Consider the following 27,155-nt stretch of genomic DNA (forward strand, 5'->3'; position numbering starts at 1 on the left):
AGCCTTTAGTCAAGCAGAATATATGCTACTAGAAACAGCAGGAAAAAAAACTAACATTTTTCATGTGGTTTAACCCCAAACAGCAACTTTGCTTTTCAAACGATATTAGTTCTGCCACTACTTAAGTCAGATTAACATCTGCAACCAAGTGAAAACATAACATACACTTCCATTTGCATTGCCCTTCCCATTTTCTCCACTTTTTTCATCACCTATTTGTTAGATACCATAAAGTAGCACCTGAAGACACAGCAGAAAGAGAAAGGAGTAAGGAGTAAGTCTGACTAGAGTAAGGAATAAGTCGGACTACTGAACTATCCACTGTTGGCTTAAAGGGCAAAAGAATCACGCTGGTAGCACCTAGTAAGCCAGCTCACCTTTCCACTGTTCACGATGCGCTTATTGTATGGAGAAAGATCATAATGTTCAGAACTGCCCCATGAGTTTGTTTGGATTTATCATGAAGGTTGGGGAAAAAAGATGAACTACGAATCTTAAGCAAATGACCAAGTCTCCTCGGGATAGACTAAAGGAAAGACCTCAACTATCCTCAACTATTTTTCTTCCATTAAGTTATTTAAGGAAAAAAAATGGAGAATGTGGCAACAGACACCCACTAAGTTTTTAAGAACTAATCTATTTTTTAGAGTCTTCATTTTTTAGTACAAGCCATATCACAGGTAGGCAAAAAAATGTTATCTAACCTTCATCTTGTCCTTTGAGGAACTTCCGAGTACTCTTCAGTAAATTAGATCTCATTCGTGTTAACTGATCCAAAAGATTTCTTCTAGGTATATCATAAGCATTTCTAAAAGTCTGAGGTTTCAAATCCTGCAGTTTCAGCAAATAAAGTTTCAATTAATACAATGTATGAAACAATATCTAGCATTTCAATGGTAGTATATTGAAAATAACAACATTACACACAGTGGTGCTTACCTTATTCAGCAAAGCTATTTGGAACCCAGCATACTCCTTCATATTGAGGTCTAGAGGTCTATGAGGAATTTCCCCAGTAATCCCCTGTAGCAGATGTTGAAAATCGTTCCTATGTGCCATAGACAGGTTGTGTGATCTGCTTCTGACCTTAATTCCAGTCTCTTGCGCTACCTTTTTGCCTACAGAGCCAATGACTCTATCGGACTCTATTTTGGCCTTAATTTGAAATAAATAAATAAATAAAATTGACAATATGCTCTTAAAAGGATTAGTCAGACTTATTCATTTTAAATTCCTACCTAGAAGATTCAACAATGTGCTAATACACTATGACCATAACCAGGATGAGTGCTTAAGGAGTGCTTAATACATAACCACTTAATGTTTACTACAATTTCAAATATAGTGAACAGTTTGTGCCTAGTTCTTCTGCATATTTCTCCTCTGCTGCCCATTATGGTATCTAAGCACCAATATGCATGCAATGCTTTTATTTTCATAGAAAGCCATAATTTGACTAGTAATTCTCAGCGAATCTATCTGTACTCAAACTTTCTTCTACTATAAGAGCTAAACACTAACTCTCAAAAGACCAATTCTCCCACAACTATAGTTGTGATCTGTCATACAATGGTATCAACTTTCTAAACACTTAATACAGATAGTCATAACATTAAATAAGAAATACGAAATACATGATAGTGCCCAATCCCGTTTGACTAGACAGACCTAACCCCCCAATATTATGTTAGATTTGTACCAAAATTAAACATGTTCATAAATGCCAACTCTTTGGCAGAATACAACTGAACAAAGAACTAAAAGTAATTTGGTAACACACCAGCCAATGCTTCTTTTGCACTTTCACAAATTTATAGACTACTTAAAATCTGAATACATACCTAAGAATACTTGTGTCTACTGGCAGAATTTTTCAGAAGTTAGAAAAGCTTTAAGAGCAATTTGCAGTCTACATCACTGAACTTTAGAAATCTAAAAAGTCTAAGTTGAGAGACTAGTTCACTTAGCAAAATACTGAGCAATGTGACCATGATTTCCTAGAATATACTCTAAGACTTCAAGAAGCTTGCATCCTCCTTCAAATAACACTTTATAACAATGTTTTAAGAAAAAGTGTTTCCATAAATACTTGTTAGCTGAGTTAGAAGTACTTGCACTACTATTCCTTAGAGTTTCAAGCCTATTGCACTCTTATTCCTGAAGAAGAAAGCTTAACACGCACAGTTCAACAAAATAAAAGTGGAGGTAGCAAGACTGAATGCTTTAGCTGGTGCAGGGGACCACTAGTCAAAGATACCAGCACTACTCTAAACACAGTCAACAACTTCATAATTTTGAAAAGGTCACTTGCCACTTCTGTCTATCCTATTTGAGATTCTGAATTCTGTCAGTTTAGTTTATATTTACTGAACACTTTCCATTTCAAAAGACACTTTCTGATTCAGATGTACTGAAGTATAAACCCCTATTTTCAGAAAAATGCTAGAACAGCTTTACAATCTAAGGTAAGACAACATGTTTTCTTTTGGACAAAAGTATAATACTGACTATACATGTAAAAATGTTCCTTAAATATAAAAAATAATTTGTACCTCCATATCTATCTTTACAGTTCACTCAATAAAGTCTGTTTAAATGTTTTCCTTCAATTCACAAAACCAAAAAAATTTGCTAATTGCTTAGGGAAGGAATTAACTTGATCTTTCTGCTCTTTTTTTCCTTCAAAGCCAAAACTTGAGTATTTTAAGATTATCCTGATATTACAAGTTTTTACTGCTCTTTTGCTTCAACATTACCTGCTGACTCAACTTTTTGAGATATGAAATGACACTGTAACTAAGTCCATATTCCACATTGTCAGCTATAAGGTTTGGTGCTCCCATCATTCTCACAGCTTTCTTCAAAGGCTGAAACATGGAATATATTGTAGAGTCATATTTAACTTTACAAGCGTTATATACATATTTCAACTAACTATATCCATTTCATATAGAACCTGAAGTCCTTAAAGACAGAAAATAAAAGCTTTTCAGGGCAGGGTTTTGCTTATAGGCATCATTGTACATAAAAAATTTGCCATTCTCTCAAATGAATATATATTCTACTTGAAATAGGAAGAAAACACACATAAGTGGAAAGATAACTATAGTTGCGTAATAAAATAGAAACATGAACACAGTAAGTCATCTTACCCCAAGATAATAAGGAGGCATTGTCTTCAAATAACTTTCAAATGACTGCAGCCATTTTAACGTTGGCTTTGCCTTGTGCACTTTAAACAAGTCATCTGATGGTTATAGAAAATAGAGACAAAATGAAATATGTCTACACATGTTTTTCTAACAGGAGAAATGCTCAAGAAAATGTTAATTCCTCAATGCTTGAATACACTGTTTTAACATATATGCAATTAAATATGAACAGGAGATTAAAGTTGCAGCCAAAAGATGGAACCTGACAAATTATTTATCAAACTGAATTGATAATGAGACAGACTGGGGAAAATGGCTACTAAAACAGTAAAAGGAAGAAGACTACAACATATCTGAAAGAATGATGATAACATTATTCTTACACTTTAGATGTGATCCAGTATCACTCAACTATTTACTAGTGAAGTGAGTTAACGATATAATACATTGTTCAACATTCTAGATTTCTACAGGTGTGTGACTAATACTGTCATCATGTGGAGTAATCTGTTTGGATCAGATCAATTTTTCAGTTCTCTACTACTTCAGCATTTTATGAATTGGTATTTACCTAGCAGTGGAAGGAGGACTGGATAATTGTAAGGCATCACAAATAAATTCACACAATTCAGCGCTGTACTAGCTTTCAAGTAACCAAAAGGATGACCAAGTTCACTGTATTTTGCACTATTGCTCACATATACCTGCAATAAAACAAATGTAAATCGAAAATATTGTGTTTAAATTTTACATCTTATTTTGATTCTAGAAAAAGTTCATGAAAAACAGCTTTCTATAAATAACTTCAATTACATGTATATTCTACTTGCCTGCCAGCAGGTCTGAGGAGATTTTCTTTCCAGGATAAACTGGGTCAGTGGTGAAGGCTCTAACTCGTATTTATCAAAAGGCAGTTTGTCAATGACCATTGGTTCACAGTCAGTGCAGGAGAATTTCACCACAGGATGAGATGTGCGGGGTGGCTAAATATAAACATTCTGCTGTTAATGAGTCTGCACAATGACTAAAATTTAATTGTACTATGACAACTAAAGTAATACAGATTCTTTGAAAACAGACATACTTAAGGAGCCCATTCAATACAGGATTCATACTTATTGTTAATGAGCCGTAACTAATCAATTTATGGCATCAGCACTGTCTTAAAAACTGATGGAAGTTAGTTTTCTAAATACATACTAGTTATTTTACAAAGTCTAAAGCAGTAACATTTCTTGCATATACACAAACTTTACAAATGGAAATAAATCTTTGTGTGGACAAAAATAATCTTCAATGCTACCCTGGGGCATGCCCACTTTTATTCACTGTAGAAGCAAGCACTGCACTTTCTCATTTGCTGACTTCCTCTGTTTAGCAGCACATTTCCACCTGGGCAAATTTCACATTCAAAATTTTCAACCTGATTGAAAACAATTTATATAATATAAAAACACAAGTTTTTACAAGAACTCACATTTCAACTACAACACTGAAAACCTATTTCAGTTCAGGCAGTTTATTTTTTTTTAATCGATCACAGGGAAAAGGCTCTGATTGATGAAAATATAGTTTAAGTATAAACTGATAATATTTTAAGTTTCTTTTCCTAAAAGCAAAGAGCCTTTTTTTAAATTAGGAAAATTGGAACTATATGCCTTCTGTTGAAGGGTTTTCAGAAGAGGAACTTAAGCTTTTAATACTTACCTTTAACCTCCTTCAAGCTCAATTGGGAAGCCTCCTTCCATTTAGTCTCTTTACAAGAAAGCAACTAATACATAAGATGAGCTAGGGAAATGGGGTTTCTTGAACCTTCCTACCACCTCACCTTGAAAGTAGTTTTTCCTACAAAGCTATAAGCTCTAGCCTCTTCCTTTTAGGATAAGCCACACAAACATTATCTGCCCACATAGCTGGTCTTGCCTTGAGTGTCTCCACTCTGAGGAAGGTGTACTGTCCAAGTGCACACAAAACAGGAGGCCCAACCAACTGAAGGAACTGCAATTCTCTTCAAAGAAGATGCCTCCAATAAATAGTTGTGGTGGAGTTTCTGACCAAGCCATGAAGCAGTTATACTAGGAATAAGAAGGCTGCAAAAGAAGTTGAATGCTAAGACTTGAGAAGTCCAACAAGTTTTGTCTGGACAGCAGAATTTTTTTTTATTTTTTAACCTCAACAGTGGGAGCAGCCATTTAAATGGTGTACCAACAAAATTATTAGCAGACTTTCACACACATTTAAGAAAGCCTTGATAGTACTGTCTACATTATATGGAACAGTTGTTAAGGTAGGACTGTTTTTGACAACTCCACTGTGGAGCAGGGGACAAAAAGAAAAATAACTACAAATTGTTAAGTAGCACATGCTGTAACTCTTGGCTAAGTTTTAACGCTGTATTGTCAGTAAAGTCAAAAATACAAGTCTTGAAACTATCAGGAAATATAGCTCCCCTACACTGTATAAGGAAGTTTGTGTGGAATTCCAATTGACTTTAATAGAAATTTATCTGCATGTGCAGTAATCCAGTGCTTGTGCAGTTATGAGAACTATATGTGCTACAAGTGAGGCAAATATTTTATCTTTCACAGTTTAGGTGAGTCAACATCAACTTTTCAGTGGATTTAACTCTCCACTTGGTAAGATCTGCTTTAGTGATCTCAATCAAGACCTACAGCAGCAGACAAATTCTAAAGACTCTACACAGTGAAATGATGCAGACATACCATTGATAACTACAAGGAATACACAGGGTAGTTTTCCTACAAAGCAACTTTTTAATATCCAATGCACAATGGCTTTTTGCTTTTTAAATGACTATAGAAGATTTACTTTTATCCATATGTTAGTTTGATTTGTAGTTAAGAACAGCATCTGTATCTTTCACTGAATGTGGCTATACATGCCAGCAATACCCAAGTCTATAAACGTGACTTATGTATATATGTAAACATGACTTTTATACTTGCATCACTCTGCAACAACCTGTATTTCAAAGGACCAATTTTTTCAAGGGATATACAGCTCAAGAAAAGCTCAATGGGTTCACTAGTCAAACTACTTTCAGATCAAAAAGTGAAAACAAATATAATGAAAAGCAGGGAACAATTATACAACTGCACCAATTCCACTTTAATGATTTTCAAAGATAAGCAGAAATACAAAAATACTTTATACTAGAGACTAGTTTTCATACCAAGCAGAAGGCAACAGCATACTCCTATGAAAAAAGAGCAATGAAAACTAATTCTGTAGGCAGTATTTTAGAAAAAAGGCAAGTTTCTCTACTTGGGATAAATTAAAAGTATAGTTCCACCAAACAACAGCAGATGAAGTTACATTCAACTGACGCTGTACATACAGAACTATCACAATGATTCAAAACTTGGAAGATCATACTATCTTCTTTCTGTTAATACTATCCGTTAGGTAATAAAACTTAGTAGTCCATTATCAAAACACCACCTTATTTCTGCTTTTAATATTTTAAGAGTTCACGCAAATGCTACGTGATATACAGCCAGTTTCTTTATGCTTCAAAGAGAACACCATATCTCAGATGAATTACTTATGAACAAATAACTGCAACAGTGACATTCCTTCTTAGTTCACACAGCTTTTATGGTGCCTCCAATGGAGTACATCTCTCAAGACTTGAAAGTAATTAAATAGGAAATCCTGGAATATTTGCCCAAGCACAAACCTTTTGCTTCATCTAACTTCAGTACTTACCAGCGTTGGAGAATTTTGATCTGGCCAAAAGGATTCAGGAACAGGCCAATGACCTATAGGAACCCCAGTTTTAGGGTTTGGTCTGACATAAATAAGTTTGTGACAGCTGTGCCAAGGCTGGGGTCCAAAGGGCCTAGCTATATCCACCTGTCCATCTACAAAAGAAAAGGTCTTTATAAGTCAAAATAGTGTTAAAGGCCCAAAAAGAGCATTAAGCAACTTCTGTGAAGAGTTCAAGAACTATGATCCCAGGGAAGCTATTACTTCAGTTAATATTTCTAAGAACATGATAGCTGTTAACAAGCATTTCTGCAAAAAGACAGAAAATGAGAAACCAAATAAGCACTGAATGTCTACAGTATTAGAGTTGAGAAGCAAATATCTGAAGTCATTCATAATAGTGTCTTTCTCCCATTGTTATTCCCAGATAACCTTCAAATCTCCATGCTTAAAGACAGCATTGAATGCACACAGCCAAGACCGCTGAGTTAAAATTCTTACTGCAGCAAAGCAGGATTAGAAAGTCTCACAAAAACTTCCCAGTAACATCCTAAAAGGGTCCTAGACTTTCATTTATTTAGATTGAAAAGTTAAGGATACAAAATCATAATTGCTATTTTAAATCAGTGTGCACTTTACTATGTTAAAGAGATATAAAAACAGTATTTTCAACGTCAAGCTATTTGCATTTCTAGGTGGTTGCAAATTACTGCTTAAACTCATTAACCCATTTTTCTACACTTGAAGAGAATAACTGCATTTAAGACTACCTCAGTAACAGTACCAAATGTAGACGTTTTATAGTGTCTAATAGCTATACTGCTGGTATTTCGAAAGAAAGTGCAACTGAATTATAAATGTGGTAGAACCTTTTTTAATCAATGTCTTTTAAATTGCTACAGTTTTCCTTTTGTTTTGACAACTCAACATTAACTTCACTAAGCTATATTGACAGTTATCCCTGCCATTTGGAAACAGTATAAAAATTTCAAGTACCATCAATTGGTGAGGGATCTGGTCCAGCTTTTTCAAAATTTATTACCACTCCACTTTGCACTTTTTGCACCAATGATTCAAGACACTGATTCAGCATTCTTGGAGAGCATACACAGTATGATCGACCTAGAATGAAACAGCCAAGGTTAAGGTTGCTCAGCGTTCCTGCCCTTATTTTTAGTTAAGTCATTCAAAAATTGTTGCCTTGCCACATCCAATGACATATGTACGGATTACTGATCTAAAGCATCTACCAAACATTCTCTTTAAGCAACAAGGCAGCCTAGCAAAGCAGTGGCAGTGTTGCATGCATCTCATCTGAAACGTTTGGGTTTTAGCCCCATAATGGCATTATCTCAAACTCTTCGTTGGATTCATGGAAAATGGGCTCCCCCTTGTGACGGACATCAACACTTAACTGTCCACAAATCTCAAAGCACCAGTTGGGATAACCTTGTCATTAGTCAGAAAGTAGTTGAATCTGATCCTTTTGGAATACTTTAAATCACTGCTTATTTTCAACCACATCCCCTCCAATGCATCATAAGAATCATTATGATGATTATATTATATCATTATGATCATTATATTATCATTATAGTATGTGATGCAATCAAAGCCTTTTACAAAGGAATTATGGAACTAATGCCTGAGTTTGATCTTGAATATAACTTCTGAGAGATTAAGAATACACATCATGATGGTGAGAAAAGTATCAATTTTGCATAATTCTGCATTTTGCATTGCAGAAATTCTGCACTGCATTCTCTGAAAAAAAACTTAAACATTTCCCTCACTTTTGGCTTACTTAAGAGTATGCCAGAAATTTAGCATAACTGTACTATAAAACAGGCTCAATTATTACAATTTCTAATTGTAACTTAAATGTGATGGAAAAAAAAAATAAGTTCTCTAGTAATAAACTGCTAAGTAAATAGATTCACACACTTCCAAGACAAGTTATATTAAATTATCTTTAGCTTTAATGCAGTATCACGAGATTTACTATAACTGAGTTCTGAGTTTTTAATAGTTACTCCACCACACATACCTGATTAATAAAGCTAAGTTCAATTCATATTCAAAAGCATTGTTTTATCAAAGGAAGCCAAGGCACCTACCTCCTGTGACTTCACACATCGGTGTGATTGCAGAGTCATCCACTGGTACCCCTGTCATCTGCTCTGATTCTGGTGATGTGATACCAGGCAAACGAAGAACTAAAGCAAACAACCTCTGATCCCATCGAAAGGGTTCCTTAGTCAACTCACTTCCAGGAAGAGGGGAATTGAGAGGTAAGTGGAGCTGAAAAGGAATTTAAATCTGTGAATATATTTATTAAAAACAGAGCTACATAGTTATGGCAATTCACTCTATTTAAACACACCTGCAACCTTTCCACAGATATTTGTAATTTTCTTCAGCTACCATACATTAGAAGTGGAGACATTGTTATTTAATCAACACTTCAAACATATTTCAGGGCAACACGATGTCTAAATTTGAGAACTACAAACCAAATGTGAACAAAACACCTTTTATACTAATATAAGCTTCAGAATCAATAGGATATTTTCTTTAAAATTTCAGCAGTAACAACTGCTTTACTGCAGCAGTCTCATGTTCAAATAATTTTCTGCAAAATAGGCCCATTCTTAGCTCAGTCTTTTCTTGGATTCTTGGAGATAAAAAGGCACAGCCAAATGAAAAGGTAATTTTAATTTAAGACTCCTGCAGAAGAAATCTATCTCAGGTACAGTTGCTCAAAAAATCCACCTGCCATGATCATCTACTTCAAATAACACAGCTTCAACAACCAAACTAATGTGGTGGTTACATTACAGCATGAGAAAGCACAGATTTTAGGTAAATTGGGCATATCCCAGAATTAAACTCATGCCTCCTCTGTTCTCTAAGTGAAAAACAGATTAAAATCAACACTGAAACGTAAAACATGTTCTCACTTTTACATAATCAATAACAGCTACAGCTATCTATACAAGAATTGTCTGCCATGTGCCATTGTGTTGCCTCTTTCTGGGAAGAGCTACATAAATTTTAGTTTAAAATATTACAGATGCCATCCAGGGACGTAAAACACATAGGGGCATTTCATTTTCCTTTAATTCCCGGAAGAAATAGCAAAGATTCAAAAGCTTCTAGCTTTAAATGTAGTTCACTAGAGATAGAGGAATGGTCAGGGCATTATTTATTAAACGCCAACAGCCACAGAGACCAACAGAACATTAAAATTCCCAGGGCTACCTGTAGAATTACAACTAGTTAACAAAAAGAAAATCAATGCTTTAGCTTTTAAGGAACCAAACATTTAGAAGACTTTAGTCTCTCCTTTTGCGTACAGATTTTTCCCCACTGATCTGTGTGAACAAAGTTTATCAAAACATTCAACAATAGAAACCCTGTGCAGATAAACTGGGCTTATAACAAGTAACTACAAGTTTCAGAACAAAATGATAAATCCCTGGCAGATGTCAGTACAAGTAAAACCCTCGTCAGTACCCACTGTCAGTACAAGTAAAACGCTTGTTTTTAATCTAGAGTACTGCAGCCATAAAGACAGGACAAAGTCCCCAAGCAATGACACAAATGGTAGCAACAGTTCTATTACCTGGCCAAATACAGGGGTTAAGCCCAAAAGTAGAAACTCAGGAATGGCTGCTAGGATGAAACTTTCTCGCACAGCATTGAAAAATTGAAAAATTCAAAAATTTCAGATCTAAATCTCATCCGTGTCAGCAAAGGAAGCTATCAGTCTTAATGCAAAACTTGATGTGAGTCCAAAAAAATACACACATTTCAGTTCATAGTGGCTGGTTAACAAGTTTGCAACAATTTGTTTTTACAGGAGATGAAGCCTCAGCTACTCCTATTTACATAACTGCAAGCATCTCATATTGGGAAAAATACATGCCTTCGTGTTAGAAAATAATTAGCTTATGCATTCTCAAGCCCAGGAACAAATATGACAGAGCCACTCATAACTTGTGAGCAACAATCAGAACATTTTGGACTTCTTGGTACACCTGATGCTTCCTCCTGAATTTGTTTTTGCTGATGCAAGCAGACAGCACATGAGAAGGGCAATGTTTTCCCCAAATGTTTCACACAAAGTTTTTCAAAGGGCACTCAACTATGTACATGGCTTATTACTGATTGATGTGCATGTCTTTCCACTTTTTGAACAAGCAGCCTCCAATACCTGTCTGGCAAAGGTAACTTGGCTAAAAGAATAGCCACACAGGTCATCAACAGCCAGCCTTGATCCGGACTGTAAGAGGATCCAATTGCAAGCACCACGCTGTCATCATTTGGGGCTATTATTAGGGAGTGCCATACACCAAACTTTCCTACATAGAACTGAGCCAACAGGTAAGATGTACAGGTTCTGCAAAGCACATTTCATCTGCAAAACATACCTGTGTAGCAGCACTGTATCTCTCCAGCAGCACACACATCATAAGGATCCCATCAGACCCTGCCCCAATGCTATTCTCAGTTCAGTTCATCTCAAACTACAAACCCTTACTTCGGCTCATCCAGTTACAGTGAGTGAAACCCCCAAAAACCAAACAGGTCTTTGGAGCAGGCTACTGCAACATGCACAATATACTATCAGGAACGTTTTCAAACTGTAACAAGACATGCAAAGCCACCAGTATCATTGAATCACACAGCCTCATTCTCTTCCCCACAATTCAATTTCAGTTAAATTGAACATCCATTTTCCTGGATGGGAAGTTATAGAGAAGCTATAGATTCAAACCAGGCCTCGATCTCCACATGTTAGTAACTCAGTCTTTCCACATTTTTTTTTGTTGTTTGAAAACTGGCAATGTAGCCAGTATAACAGCCAATGTAGCCATTACTGTAGCAACTGCATACCTAACAGAAAATAAGATGAGCCTAGAAACATACAACTTGCCTTTTTTTTCTCTTTCCCCACAAATCTCACATCTTTTCCTCTGCCTTGTCTTTCATATTAGTTGTTGAGCTTAAGATAGAATGAACAAGTGAAAAGGAGGTCGTTTACCAGCAGTGGTCTTCAACACGTTGCATGCATAACATCACACACGAGAGCCCTCACAACTCAGTGCTAGAAAACAGATTTGGTTTGTCTCAAAACTTATTTGTAAGAGCATACACAAAACCTACCAAATGCTATAATGCTACAATAAGATACCAGTGTGTGCCTTATGGCCCTCTTCTGTCTTCCAATTCACTAAAATGTACAGGAATCTAGTGGAAGAGGTTAGGGGTCAACCCCTAACACGACCATATGATAAAGAAAATTTATTACTGGTGAGCAGATCTTTTGTTTGAGCACTCGTCTCTACACAGTCATGCAGCACAGCCTGGAATCCTTAAAAAAATATCAGAGGGCCTCTAGGTCAAATAAAAGGTAAATCACCATTAGAGATCTGTGCAGTGACATGGTAGCTGGTGAAAAGAGTGCAAAGCACTTCTGGCAATGACTGTGAAGAGAGGCTGGTAGATTAATAAGGAACAACACTAGCACTGCTTAAGCTTTAGCACACAGGTAACTACAGGCAGCTGCATCATGTTAAAATTCATAACAACTTGCTACACAAGTACTTCAAAATATGCATATAGACAGTCAACTTCTTATTTCTGTTTTTCTTAAATATATATCTGCAAGTAGACTTCCTGAAGAGTCTTTTCTTTTACCCATAAAAATGACAAGTCACATCTAACATTCCAAGCAAATGCAGCATCACATCCTTAGAGGACACAAGGACTAAGGATAGACAACAGGATTCAAGCCCAGCTGAGAAAGCGAGCCCTTTACAGACCAAGAACCTCTACTTCAGATCCTTAGGAAATGAGTGTTTTCCTATTGTTTTCTATGCAATCCTTTGCAGTTATAAAACAGAAAAAACAAATTTTGAAATTTGTTGAAAAAACAAAAGCACAAATTGTTCTTCCATAGAAAATAGTTTCAGGTCACAGAGACACCAAGCCAACAGACAAACCATGTTAATGACACAATTGACTTTGCCATTCTGATAACCTTGTTAGCACTAAGCTGATAGTTGCACAGTATTCACATGTCAGACGCTCCAGGACTCAGCGCCAAATACTGCGATCCTGGAAACTGCTAACAAAAATAACATGCATGAGGAAGGATCACACTGAATGGGATCTGCCACAGACTTATTACACGATTTGATTAGAAATCAAGACTTGAGCTGGAAGAACTACTATTAAAAATATTGTGGAGCATTTCCAGGTCTTGATTACTGTTGAAAATAAGGAGGATCTTGCCACTTGTTACAGTTGTTACAGACAGGATGCAAAACAATTCCTGGAAAGAATCAATGGGAAAATACTAATGGTTCATGGATAAGGGGTCCAAAATCACTGATTCCTTCCATAAGAGTCTCCTATAACAGGAAGATCAGAAGAATGGCAACAAACAGAAGCCAAAGAACATTCCTCATGCCTTTTTTTTTTTTTTTTGCATAATCACCTATCAGAATATCAATGGGTCAATAACCCAGACTTGCAAACAGGAGCTTAATGCTTTTACTAAAATGGAGTGTATGTAGAAGATATAAGACATTGGGAGATAGCTCAAAAGCTGCAAAACTGGTAAAGTATGACATTTGATTAACTAGCCACAAAATTATTGCATCTCACAACACAAAGAGAAAGCCTTTCAAGCGATTGAAAACTTTCTAAAGGAAAGATCAGGAAAAGGCCAAGACCAAATTTGAGGGACCATGACAGAGGCAAAAGCCAATTCCAAGAGGAATTTATAGCATCAGACCAATAATTAATGATGGTATTAGTTAACAGTATGAGCCCATCATTTCCTCAAGTTACTACTATGACAAGTGAATCCAAGGAAGAATCTACTCAACACACCACCCTGAACGTGGAACTGATGCTGGCAGTCAGCGCTGGTTCATTAGAAGCCAGTGCCAGAAAGGACAGGACTGAAAGTCCTATTAACTGGTGCTGGTGATAATTGTATAGACTGCACCATTTTTGTCTTTAGCCTGAGACAAGGTAGTGCTGAATGGGTAGAATCCTTATCTGCAAAAAACATTAAATTCCACAAAGAGACAGGACATCTGAAAAATTCAGCCAGAGCTCTGAAACAGCACTTAAGCTCGACTGCTTCACACCAGGGCAAATGACAGTGTTCCCACAGTAATAAAGCCGATTTCATTGGCAAGAACGCAAACGTCATTCTGAATGACAGTTTTGAAAAAACTTATCTCCAGCTTCCACACTGGTTTCAAGGCTTTCCAAAAGCAAAGTTTTGTCAGTTCTCTTGCACAGAAGACTTAAGAGAGCTATAAATATACTACCTTAGTCTACAAGAACTTTACACAGGAAGTAAAAACACTGCTGTCATAGACACACAGTGGGGTATGATCACTTCCAACACTGAAAAGCCTCTCCAAAGTCAAAGCTAAAGAACAGAAGAAGCATTTCAAAGGAGATCAAAAACCTTTGTTATTGAAGAGAACAGCAACAACAGACCCCAGTATCTCCTGAGTGATGGTACTCTAATTGTTTCATTTCTGCATCTCCAACTTGAGAGGTAATGGTAAAACGACATTCAAGCTAGACTAGGAAAAATTCTGATCAGTAGGACACGTTGACAAAAGCAAAGATCATCTATGAAAGACAGAAGCACTGTTGGATGTTAGCCTACTCTTTGATAGTATCAGGACAGTTCACACAGATACAGCAGCAGCAAAAAAAAAAATCACATCCAGTGCTGGGTACTAAATATACACCCTCTAAATATATGGAAATACAGAAAAGCAGTCAAAAACTTGCAGTTCATCTTGCAGGAAGTAAGAAGCGGTCACTTTCAGTTCCTCCAGAAGGCAATGTGTCTAACGTGTTCATTTACCAACAAAATCATTAGTTCACCACTATCATTAGCGGAACAGATTCTGCATCTCTAGTTTAATCATCATAAAATCCTGCAAGTACCATTTTTGGCCAAATGTCACGATCATGCCACTTTAAAACACCAGGTACAATCCACACTGCTCAAGTCAGTACTGCTCAAGAGCCAAGCTTAAATTTAGAAAGTAGCCACCAGAAAACCCATTTCCTCACCACAACATAGAACCATTTAAAGACGTGAATCTGTGACCAAATGGTTGCCTGACAGTAAAAAGTCTTCTCGTGAAGTCTAAGGTGAAGCAGTTGTACTCACATTTGAAGGAATACAAACCCAAATAACTTGCTGGCTACAAAAAAAAAAAATCCAGACTTTTATTTTAAGAAAGAGCTCATGACAGCCAATAGATCTTTTTTACCTAAATCATTTAAGATAAATGAAGATGAAAGGAAACAGCGTATAATGAATTTAGTACATTAGAAGGGGCATGTCAAAGTTTACAGAGTCCATAGCCTTCCATTTGCTCAGGGGTTTTGTCCAACCAAGTTTTGAGCATCTCCAATAACGGAGATTTCAGATGTCAGTATTTAATCAGCTACACAGTTAAAATTTCTATTAATATCCAGAAAGATTTTCCCATGTTCCAACTTGCAGCTGCTGCCTCTCATCCCAGCCCTGCACATCTCAAAGAAAAGTCAGGCTCCCTCCATCACTGAGCAGTTGCAGGCAGAGGTGGGATTCCCCCCCCTCACACACACACCCCACCCTTAGACTTCTCTTCTAAAGGCTGAATGAACAGAAACAGTTCTCAACCTCTACCCAGCTGACAATTGCTTCACCCACTGATCATCTTCATGTACCAGCACTCCAGGATGTCAGGGCCAGATTTTACAGGTCATCTGACACAGAAACTGCTTATCCTCAAGGAAGGACTTACATAGCTGAGCAATTACCCAATTTGCTCTTAAAAAAAACAACACAGGATTCTGCTGTTAACAGTACAACATGTTGTAGAAAGCTCTCAAACCAACTACTCTTTAGTTAATACTTGCTCACTCAGCATAAGGATTAATATCAAGTTGCTAGTCTTCTCAGTGTTTTGGACCACACCCAATTACTGAATTTTGCTGGAAATAGCTTTTGGAGTTAAAAATACAATTAAAGTAAGGTTTTATAATGGTAACCTACTTGATACGTTAAATCCAGACATTCCCTTTGAGTTACCAGCTGTGATTCTTTGCAGTCAATATAGAATTTTCAAGTCACTCAATTTTCTTCCTCTAAGTCAAATACGTTACAAAAGCACTCAAATATCACTTTCCAAAGATACAACTTCTTTAAGTGCTTTAAGAATGCAGTATTAAGAGTCATAACAGAGTAGAAGTTCAAGTAACTAACAAACACCAATGCCTGACGACGTAACCTGTATACTCAAACGTGGTGTACCACATGGAAAAGCCTGAATCTTTTCCTTAAGTTTCAGGATGGACCTTTGGATATTAACCTTTTCCTGAAAAGGGAATAAGCTTAGTTTTTTGCTTTTGTTTTGCTACTGCACGGAATGGGCACTGAGGCTGCCAGATGAACCCTATCCCTATTGACCTCTTACATCTTTTTAAGGAAAGAATTAAACGCAGTCAGTAAATTAAAATAGTTCAGTGCCTCTGCACTTGCTATAGCTCTGAGTTTGCTAGCTGTCTGATCAGCTACTCCAGTATATTAAAACCTGGTGCTTTAAACTGCACTACAGACTTCATTTGAAATACATTTCTTCAGCTTTTATTTTAGATTATAAGGGCACTACTGATCCAAGTTCAATCACTTTAAGACCCCTTTGTGAAAGATGTATGTATTTCACATACTCCCTAGTAGCCACTTCCTTTGGGAAATCACTACATTAACTTGGATGTATCTATATATAAAGAATTTAGATCTATATCAGTTAGAGACAACACATGCTTTACAGAAACAAATTTCTTCCACTAACATTTGAAATGATTCTGTGAAATGCAATGAACTCATTTGCTAGGAATAGTCAACTAATGAGGTCTAAACAGATTGACAGTTGTACTACATGCTTCTGTCACAAGTGATAAGAGATATTTGGACTTTTGCAGTATTATTGCATAAAATTACCTCAAGCGAAAGGAGAAAACATGCGAGTTTAACCTATTAATGAACATATTTTTGAGGAGTCATTTATGATCCTACTGTAAAAACAGCATTCATCTATGTTTAATACACACCACTACAAACAGAGGTCTATTCTTACCTCTTCCTGTATTCCACTGGTAGTAGTTAATTTACTTCCATCAGTAACTGTTATAATTATTGCTGGCTCCAGAAAAAATGGGTTTCTTCCCTACGGGGGGGAAAAAAAAAGTAATTTCATTTAAAATGCTCTAACAAATTTGTAAGTTTCTGTTCAGTCATTAAACAGCCACTGATACCCACTGACAAAACAACAGGGCTTGAGGAATGTACTCGTGTACTACAGAATAGTGCTATGCATTTCTCAGCCTTTCTGCAGTTTGGTCATGGAAAGCTGGACACTTAATATATTGCTATTCAAAAAACATACAAACATACAGCAAAAATGGTTAACGTGACTTCAAGAATAACATGTACTTGAGTATTCAGATAACCTTGCAGCTATTTAGAGGAGCAACTTGCTCTTCAAACCAGAGATACATCCTGTCCCCCATTCCAGAGTTGATTTTATTCTCAATTTAATTAGTGTAACCAACTAAATCATTTTCCCAGCACCTTGTGATCACGATTCTAGGGTTAACAACTGATGTTCTATATATTAAGGAAAATTTTGAATTAATATTACCAGTTACATTTTTACCAAAGGGGTTCAACCATACACACAAGAATACTTCAGAAAAAAACTTCCTATAATCAATTATTTAAGATATGAACATATACAAGCTAAGACATTAAGCAAGTTCAGTTGTAACAAAAGAAGAGTCTTGGTTTGCCATTGACACTTCCTTTGTGCTACTGTCAGTATGCTAAAAGCCTTCATTCACTCCTGAATAACAGAATCCCAAATTAATCCATTGACACTTCAACTCCAAGCCAAGTTAGTATGTTATATCCTAGCTGGGGTTAAAGACAGAACAGCACAGAGGCCACCACAAGCTTTTGTTTAGTGGGTCCTACTCTCTATTGCCAGTCTTGAAGCCTCATTTTTCTTCTTCAGAAAACAATAGATGCACTAGACCCACAGCCAAGTTCCATTTACAAACACAAACTCTCATGAATGCTAGTAATTTACTCTAAAATAACTGACATAAGTTTTTAATAAAAACTTTTAAAAAACATTTTTAAAAGTTAATTACACAGGATCATTTACCTACTACCTAGTGTTTAAAACAGAAATATCACTACTGAATTTGAACTCCATTTGGAGAGGGTTGTCCATTTCTAAGTGTCAACACCTTTACCACAGACAATTTAGTTTAGGACAGCAGAAGAAAAAGTTATTTGCTCTGTTCTTCTTTTAAAACAGCACATCACCACTATAAAAACTAGGCAAGATCAGAAATCAACCCCTGACAATCCATTTCTTCCACAAAAGGTAAGCTAGTTCATGATCCTATTTAAACAATTACAAGAATTTAAGGATTCTCTAAATACAATTTTAATTAAAATAAGTTAAGAATATTTAGCCTTATTTAATTCTGAAGAACAGTTATGGTATGTTATTCTGCCAACTAGTACTTCACCCCAATTGCAAAATATCAGCTGGAAGCTAATTGTATTGCACTGGAGTAATACTTAAAACAGAGGTCCTACTAGAGGAAAATATTTTTCTCATGAATATGTAATATAAAATACACTCATCCTAGCACTACAAGAAGATTGCAAATGGGAATAAAAATACAAGATTTTAGATTTAGAACATTATAGGCAGTGTTCTTCCAGGTGAAGTTTCTGGTTCAATTTGAAATCTAATTATTAAAAACTTAGTCTAATTCTATTATCCATATTTCCTCATCTTAAATGCTTTTGTGTAACCCAATTATAATCTCTCTCAATTTTTCCCCATCTAAAATTTAAGCCTTAAGTTTAAATGGTTTGGACTCAGAATTATTATGAAATTGTAAGGAAGGACAGCAAAATTCAACCCCCTTTCTTCCCTTCCTACCACCCAAAAAAACAAAGTCTGAGGAAGATTATCTAAATAATGACTTCAGCCTTATTCTTTCATAATTTCACAGGTATTTTACTTGTAAAATAGGTAATCGAGATACTGTCTAGAATGTAACTAATAAAGCAACATATTTATAAAAGCAAGACTTTAAGCCAGAAAAAGAGCAACATTCATTTGTGGCCAGAGTAACAACATATTTGCAAAGCTCTAACCCCAACGACGAAGTAACCCATTTTCACATGTATAATCCACAGGTTAACTGTGGAAATATTAGTGGTGCACTTCTGCAGAATATTTCATGTATATAAGTAATACGGAAATGTTTCCCCTTGAAATCTCATCTTCACTTGTGAAATTACTTGAGTAATCTTGAGTTCATCAATAGAGCTATAAATATTAACCTTCCTAGAAAGTATGTATGAAATCAAGTCAGAGTACACAATTCATCAATTAATTATTTAAAGACACGAGTTTGCTGAGCTGCACTTAAGTTCACAGCTCCACACAATTCAGAAACATTAAATGAGTATCTACATTCCACCCAGAGGAGCAGAAATGTAATTTGAATATACCTAGAAGGAATAATTTCAGATGAAATGCCTATTTTTGAGGTTTACTATTTTTGACTAAAAATATCTTAACATTCTTAAAGAACACCACAGATTCTTTCAAACTTCCTCAGCCATACAAAGGCACAGAAAACCAGTATTGTTAGGCATTCCTAGAAGTACCGTATTTATAAACTCTTAAAATTCAGGTGTATTAGTGATTCTGGCAAAATTAAATTACTAAAGACTTACATTTATAACTTCTTTTAAACAAGATGTAGCAGTTTGTCAATTACTATTTTAGAACTTTGTTTCAAGCTAACAGTTTTCTATTGCTTTTCCTTGAGAAGTATACGATTTATTAATTCACACATCTTGGAAATATTATTCTTGAAAACATCTGGCATTCCTATACAAGAAAGTCAAAGATAAGTGTGGAAAATTCAGTTCTTGAAGTAAATAAGGTAAGGATAGCTCTGCCTCAGTACCATTAACTTTGGAAACAAGAACCCCACTCTGTATTTAAGCTAGCATTATATAGACCTATTCTAACTAGCACACAAGCAGATATTCCTGTTCTTGTGTTCTCTGTTTTCAGACTGATTATAACTACTTATAGGGCATTAACATTTCACAATCTAGAAGCTCAATTGCTACGTTTAAACTGTGCCAGTTTGAGTCTCAATTTATTGCTCAGGTTACAGTAAATAGAGAAATATTTTCAAGTTTTATTTTAAATTCTTATTTTTAAATAGACTTGTTTATAGAGAAGTACCTTGGAAAAAAATATTTTTCTAGCTGAAAATTCAGCGGCAACTACCTCCCACAGAGACTTCAGCTAATTGCATCATATCAATAAATTTGCTTATTTTGTATCCTTTTTAGTTCAACTAGCTTGAGTTAACTGACTGCAGACTCTTAATATAGTCTTCCTTCTGAGGGCTTCTAGCAGTGGTGAAAAATGTACTGAGGAACAAGCACCAAAGATTTTAATGGTGATCTGTTTAACCACCAAGTACTGCAAAGTGGCACAGGAGGTTTTTTTTCCTTTGACCTAAAGTTTGCATTTTTAAGAAAAATTATGCACCAAAGAGACAAAAAAAAAAAAGCATTCTATTTTGGAAGAAAGTTATTAAAAAATGAGTAAATACCAGGGCTATCTTGGAGGTTTGCTAGACTAAAATTAGATAAGCAAGAGATTCAAAGTCCTAAAAAACTAACTTCTGTTATGCAACATGCATACTTTTGAACAGTTGATAGCTAGAAGACTATTTGTTCCAACTCAAAGCAATTCCAGTCACATTAGCCATTTCTTCAGTGTCCAGATGAAGTAATTCTGTGCTCACATAATGCAAAACAAAAAAAAGCTGTGAACACCATGAAGCTTCTCACCTCTCCCAAGTCACAGCAAGAGGCACAGCTAGCCCACAGTGGCTGGTTTGACATTCTTAGAGTCTCAGACATATTTATAAAATTGCCAAACCAAATTGTCTGGTGAAGACTATCAGAACTAAAAATCCAATTTCATAGGAAAGTTTACCAACCACTTCCAACATGATTAGTACATTCACAGATCTTTTTCTTCCAGGTGCACATTAAAGCAATTCAAGAGCTATTGTGACTTTTGGATTAGCAAGCACATAGTATTTTACATTATTATACATGCAGTAAGACAATATTTACTGAAGACTGCTATCATGCATACATTTAAATATTAATTTCAGTGTCAGAAGTGTTGAAAAAATTAAGAAATAGCTGAAGTAGAAATATGGCAAAAAAGCCACGTCAGTACTGAAAATAGCATGTTCAACAAGCAGCTACTATTAAAAGTACATGATAGTGCCTAAGAAAGAAAACATGTAAATTGCAAAGGCTTGAAGTGGAAAATAAATGCAAACTGAGCTAAAGTAAATACTTCTAACAGAATATATTAGTAATCACTGGAAAAGTTTTCATGGAAAACCCTTCCCACACATTTTCAGATCATGATCAAGTCTCTGAGAAGGATGCATTCATTTTAGTAAATCATGGAGTGTAACAGAAAAACTAAACTTCTGTTGTTCCTCCATCACATATTATTGCAGTAACCCCTTTCTATTTTCAGAAATACCAACCCCAGCTGTCAGTAAAACGAATTTAGTCATCTGATCAGGAAATACAAGAGTGCACTTTTCAATTCAGTCCATTTTTTTTCAGAATTTAAAAGGTCAAGATTTTCATAAATGGTGATGAGAATCTGTGAACAGCCATGGCTCAACAACAACTGTTTAAAATGAACTCTAAAAAAGAAGTCAGAATTATGGTAGAATTATTAGCACTAAAACTGGAAGATCTGCACCTTTTAAATTGGTAATGACTTTAAAAAATACTAAAAAAGACTGAACCTGAACCACAGTAAACTGAAACAGATGATCCAACTCTATCATGTTTTTTCTCACTTATCTTTGCAATATCAATTATGCTTTAGCAAAATTATGAAACGTCCAAAACATTAACATTTATTAGAGACTTCGCCCTTCATTACTCAAAGCAGAACATTATCAGTCAAGTAGACAGAGGTATTTAACAGCTGCACTCTGAGCACAATACAAGCATTCACAGAAACTACTTTGCCTTTAAGATTTTTTCAAATCTATGTAGACATACTACAGCTAATGTACATGGACGTACATACTACAGTACTCCGCGGCCAGGCTGAAAAGTACGTCAACTCTGAACTGCATCACAGTGTTATCCAAGCAACTGAAGATGCATGATGAAGCCAGCTTCGAAATTGGATTTGTTTGTTATGGATGTCTTAGAACAGAGACTGACCCCATGAAAGGGAACTACTGGGTAAGTGGTAGACTTCTGTAATTTCAGCCTCAAGAACGAAGAGCTGAAGAACATACTGGAATTCTACAAAGGATTAAGATCTGACAAGCCAGACTTCACGTGCAAAAAAGAACTGCTAACTCATCTGTTTTGCTGCCCGTAAGATTCTGCTATATTCCCTTGACAGTGTTGATCATTCAGTAGACAGTACAGCTTTGTAATAGCAGCAACTGTTTTACTATTAGAACATCAGGTATTTGCACAGGAGATGAATTTCAAGATGACATTCAGAAGCCTTACAAGTTTCAGGAAAGCTGAACTAACTGTTTTGAATTTTACACAGGATGTAAGTGTTTTGAAGTCCGTTATGACATTTCCCTTGATGTCTGATTAATAGCAAAGATAAACAATGGATCAGTAACAGATTGGGATCTTAAGAAATAACCTAACAAGACACTATTCCAGGAATTCTCTATCACCAGGAAAAACTGCCCAGCATTTTTCTGAAAGGGATGTAGAACAGAAGCAGGATTCTTACCATTACTCTAGTTCTATAGTCCAAATAAGCATCTGCAGTACAGATTATCCATTCTCTACCACAACACAAATCTTTTTTCTCCCTACAGTATCCAAGATAGGAAGATTTACACTCTACCTTCTGTTCATGACAGGCAGCTGGGAATACTACTTCACCCCTGAAGACAGGTTTCAGGAACAACATAGGTAAAGTAATCATGTCTTAAAGGTAATTTGAGACTCCTTACTACATTAAAATAAAGAGAGCTCCACATCTGGAGGTGAAAGTGAATCAGAAACGCAGATGATAGTAGCAGATTTTAGAAGCTCAATGTGTAGCCCTCAATAGTCCCACGAAACATAGATCTAGCTCCTCTGTCAAGGAAACAATTTAAGAAGTCCTTACAGATTTCATGCACATGGTAGCTAAAAACACCAAAATGTCTTTGACAGAGGGATGTGGGAAAAAAAACAGGTTTAATGCCAAAGGAGTCTTGACTGAGCCCATGACGCATACACTATGAAGAAAACAACTCCCAGCATCACCACTGACTCCCACAAATTAGGACTAATAAGGTTTTCATTGTACTTTTACTCCCATAGGACTGACTTATAAATTAGTGTTTGGCCAAAGTAGCCCGAGAGCAGTACCTAGGTAAACTTGTTCTTTTCACTTTGCAATTGGAAAGCTAGCCAGCAGAGGGGGCACAAGTTAGTAAAATCTATCCTCAGGAGGTGATTGAGGAGCAATATCATCACCTGAGGCACGTTCTGTATGAATACTATCTCGAAATACATAAAAAGAGCACGTACCTGTTGCTATGATTGTGCATACCAAAAAAAACCCTGAACAATTGAATAAGCACAGATAAGAAGCAATCAGTCACTCACCCCTAGTCTCTTGATCTATGTTCATGATCTTGCTCATGATTTCTAACACCAGGGACAGCACATACAATTACTACCATTCTGTTTTTTGTTTTGCATTCCCCTCCCCCTTTTTTTTCCTGAATCTAACAGATAGGAAGAACTATTTTATCTTCTGAAGAAAACCTTAAGAACAGTTTTAAGGAACAGTCTCCTAGAATTTATCAAGGTGAGAGCTCATGCTTCCATTAACTCACCATCTTTTTTCCCCTGAAGGAAGGGGAAAATGCTGTTCAAGCAGATCTGCTTTGTCCTGCACTCATTCACACTCTGAAAGTCAGGGTATTGATGCCAATGATTTTGCAATAAGAATGGATACCACAAAGGATCTTTCCTCCATGAGGTGAAGAGAAATCAAAACCTGAATTGAGCTATGTACAGCTATCCTTCCCTATAGGCTACAGCAAGGTTATTATAGACAAAGTAATTTTTCATTTCCTAGACAATTCTTCTTTAGTTAACTACAGTACAAATACTTAAGAGTTATTCATCCGATGCCCAATACATGCAATAACCACAGTTTCTTATTTGAAGTGCCTGCAAAGGATTACAAGGTAGTTACATGTTTTTTGCTTCATCTCTTATTAGTACTACAGAGTAACAGTAGATTAAGTGATTTTTACACACACAGTTAGGACATTGATTCTGTGGCACAACTGAAGCTTTTTGTATTTCAGGTGACTGGAGCAAGTAAGTTGCACACAAAAAGTGCTAATTTGAAACAACTGGCAAAAAGTTTTTCAAAGGAGAACAAGTGTAACAACAGACTTTCCTAAAGCCAGGCCAGAAATTACACTCATCAGCACACCAGTTACAGACTACTGAAGTGAAGGGAGCATTCTTGAAACAACTGCCATCTCCATAACATAGGCTATGCAAGCTCCACTTCAGAAAAAGAAATGTAACATATTTAGGAAAATAAATGGGATGAAAAATGATTTTCTCCAGTGTATTTTTGAACAGATCTTAAAATTATTTTAACTATTGAAGCTCCAAATATACATTATCATATACTTTTTCTAGCTAATCAGGAAGCCCTAGAGCAAAAATTCCAAGACCCAATCAGGTATTACTTAATTACAAGTATTTCAAGGACAAAACACCTCAATTACATAAGAGATATCAAAACCTTTGACAAAAAAAGTCACAGAAATTTATTTAAATATGTATCATTATATATCAAGCATATCTGCTTGCATTGCCTGAACTTGTGAGTTTGATAGCCAATAAATTCATTACATACCCATCTCAAAATGTGCAACAAAAAGTTCTGTGATGAGCATTTTTATAGATGCTAATAACTTTATAAATTCTGGGTTCCGAAATCTGGCACTGAATGTACTGAAGACTGTAATGTATTAAAGACTACTTAATTGTGCAACTTCAGTCATTTTAGAATGCTAACAAAAAAGTTTGTCCTAAGAACAAAACCAAGACAAACAACAAGAAGCACCAAGAAAAGCAGCACAAAGCAGCCTAAAATGGAGACTCGGTACTAAAGATGATCATTCTGTAATACAAAATCTCCACATCCAATAGTGCACGTGAAAGCAGAAGCAAGCATTTTTAGAGACTCTGTTCATACTGACTAATACAAAAATGATGAATACACAGTAGGATATACTAAGACTTCAAATCCCAGGATTCACCGGTGTTCTGAAGTTCCTAAATCACACAGATGCAAACATTCCTAAATCAGCTTCAAAAACACTTCATTATAAAGCTTTGTCCTGTTCCTTTCACCTAAGAACAAATTTAATTGAGTTCTAAATAATACATTATGTAAGTGATAACTTCTTGATTAACTTCTAAGTGCTCCAATTTAGATTAGGTCCTTGGTAAGTTTCAAAAACAATTCACTCCTTGAGTCTCACCATTTATGACATACCTATGTGACATTCTCAAATAAATTGAAACACAATGTTCTTCGTATACAGTGAACTCCAGTAAGTAACTGGACATGGAGAAACAGCAATGAAATGAAGAACAAAAAGAAAAGCTACTAATATGTTCAACATGTAAGCACTGAAGTCTATGAAAAATCACAAAAATAGAAAAATTAACATTTTTGTATTAAATTGGAATATATAAGCTGCAAAACAACTGTGATTGTATCTTGTACCTTATTTTTAAGGTAATGGAAACAGTTGTTAAAAAAAAAAAAAGATGTACCTTATCAGTTACTTACAGATTAGCAAATGAATCCACTACTGGAATCACTTAAGTTGGATAAATCAGCCAACAATCCTAGTGGTTTCCAGAGTTATTTGGCTGAATACAGTAAATACAAGCTGCTAAAAAAATACATTACATTTGAGCTTTTACACCCTTTTAAAAAATAGCTAGAATAACTATTCATACCAAACATAACTACATCTTTAGAGCCAGCCCCAAAGAATCTGGGTTTGAAGATGATTTTGGTGATATTTTCTAAAAATATTTCTGAATGTTTTATTCCAAAAATAATTGACCTTGTCATGCTTTGGACCAAGTCCTTAATTACTGCAGCTTTTCTGCTTCACATCAGTGATTTTACATAGCTAGTCCTGGCTCAATCAGTGGAATTCAGAGTGCCAGGCCAAGCCTCTGCTCTTCATATACTGGAGAAGGGTAATGAATTTCAAAATTGCCAGCATACCGAGTAGGGAAACATCAAATAACCCAAGTGGAAAAGCCAAAGAGAGGGATGTATACAAAATTCTCTCTACCCTCTGGGAAGTTATCAACACAGGGTACTGACAAACTGACTGAAGGTAGCTTATTGACTCATGAATATAGGATGATTCTGCTGAATGATTGCTACCCCAACACTTCCCAATGATTCTCTCGGAGTTTATCACCACTACAGCAGGAGCAACCTAGCTGTTAAAAAATTGATTCTGAACCACTTCAGTTCACAGTCCAGCTTATTAAGGCACCTGAATCAATCATTGGTTTAATTTACTACATGAAGTCGCAGTCACAACTTGCTTCAGGTTTGGCATAACTATGACCTTGTGAGAGGCAATAAGCTCAGGAGTGGAGGAGAGCAGAGAGCTAGGATGAATGTCACTTCAGCAGTCCTACAGCAATGCATACGATTAAGTCAGTATTCCGGGATCCCAAGCCCCAGGGTGAGGCAGGGCATCTGGTGAGGAAAGAGATAAACATACAGAATAAGAGAAGTGGCTATCTTCAACAGAAGCAAGAATGTCACCTTAAGTTGATTCCAATGACAAATATTCTGGATTTTTCAACGTAGATTTTTGGCTCAAGGAGACATTGACAAAATGCACATCATGTTCAAGTCATTTATCCTCAAGCACTGTTAGTGGGTTAAATTAGATTAACATTCAGCTCTCCACAAGCAGTAGCAATTGCATGTAGACTGAAAAATGCATGAATTAAAGGAAATAGGAGTGGCT

At 35.9% G+C, this 27,155-nt stretch overlaps 1 protein-coding gene across 3 annotated transcripts in view; it reads right to left on the reverse strand.

The window, feature by feature from the left end:
• The window catches only part of INTS6 (integrator complex subunit 6), a 44,222-nt gene that overhangs the window by 7,862 nt on the left and 9,205 nt on the right, over positions 1–27,155 (reverse strand). For 2 of the 3 annotated variants that reach the window (XM_040542793.1, XM_040542782.1), the window contains 10 exons: positions 17,057–17,146; positions 8,999–9,182; positions 7,878–8,003; positions 6,882–7,036; positions 3,983–4,135; positions 3,724–3,856; positions 3,153–3,247; positions 2,757–2,867; positions 940–1,155; positions 705–831 (listed from right to left, as the gene is read on the reverse strand). In XM_040542793.1, coding sequence (XP_040398727.1) covers positions 705–831; positions 940–1,155; positions 2,757–2,867; positions 3,153–3,247; positions 3,724–3,856; positions 3,983–4,135; positions 6,882–7,036; positions 7,878–8,003; positions 8,999–9,182; positions 17,057–17,146 — 1,390 coding nt within the window. The remainder of the gene's footprint in view (positions 1–704; positions 832–939; positions 1,156–2,756; positions 2,868–3,152; positions 3,248–3,723; positions 3,857–3,982; positions 4,136–6,881; positions 7,037–7,877; positions 8,004–8,998; positions 9,183–17,056; positions 17,147–27,155) is intronic. The other variant, XM_040542801.1, reaches the window with a different exon arrangement.

This window comes from Cygnus olor, chromosome 1 (genome assembly GCF_009769625.2).
Source record: "Cygnus olor isolate bCygOlo1 chromosome 1, bCygOlo1.pri.v2, whole genome shotgun sequence".
In the NCBI taxonomy this organism is placed as follows: domain Eukaryota; kingdom Metazoa; phylum Chordata; class Aves; order Anseriformes; family Anatidae; genus Cygnus; species Cygnus olor.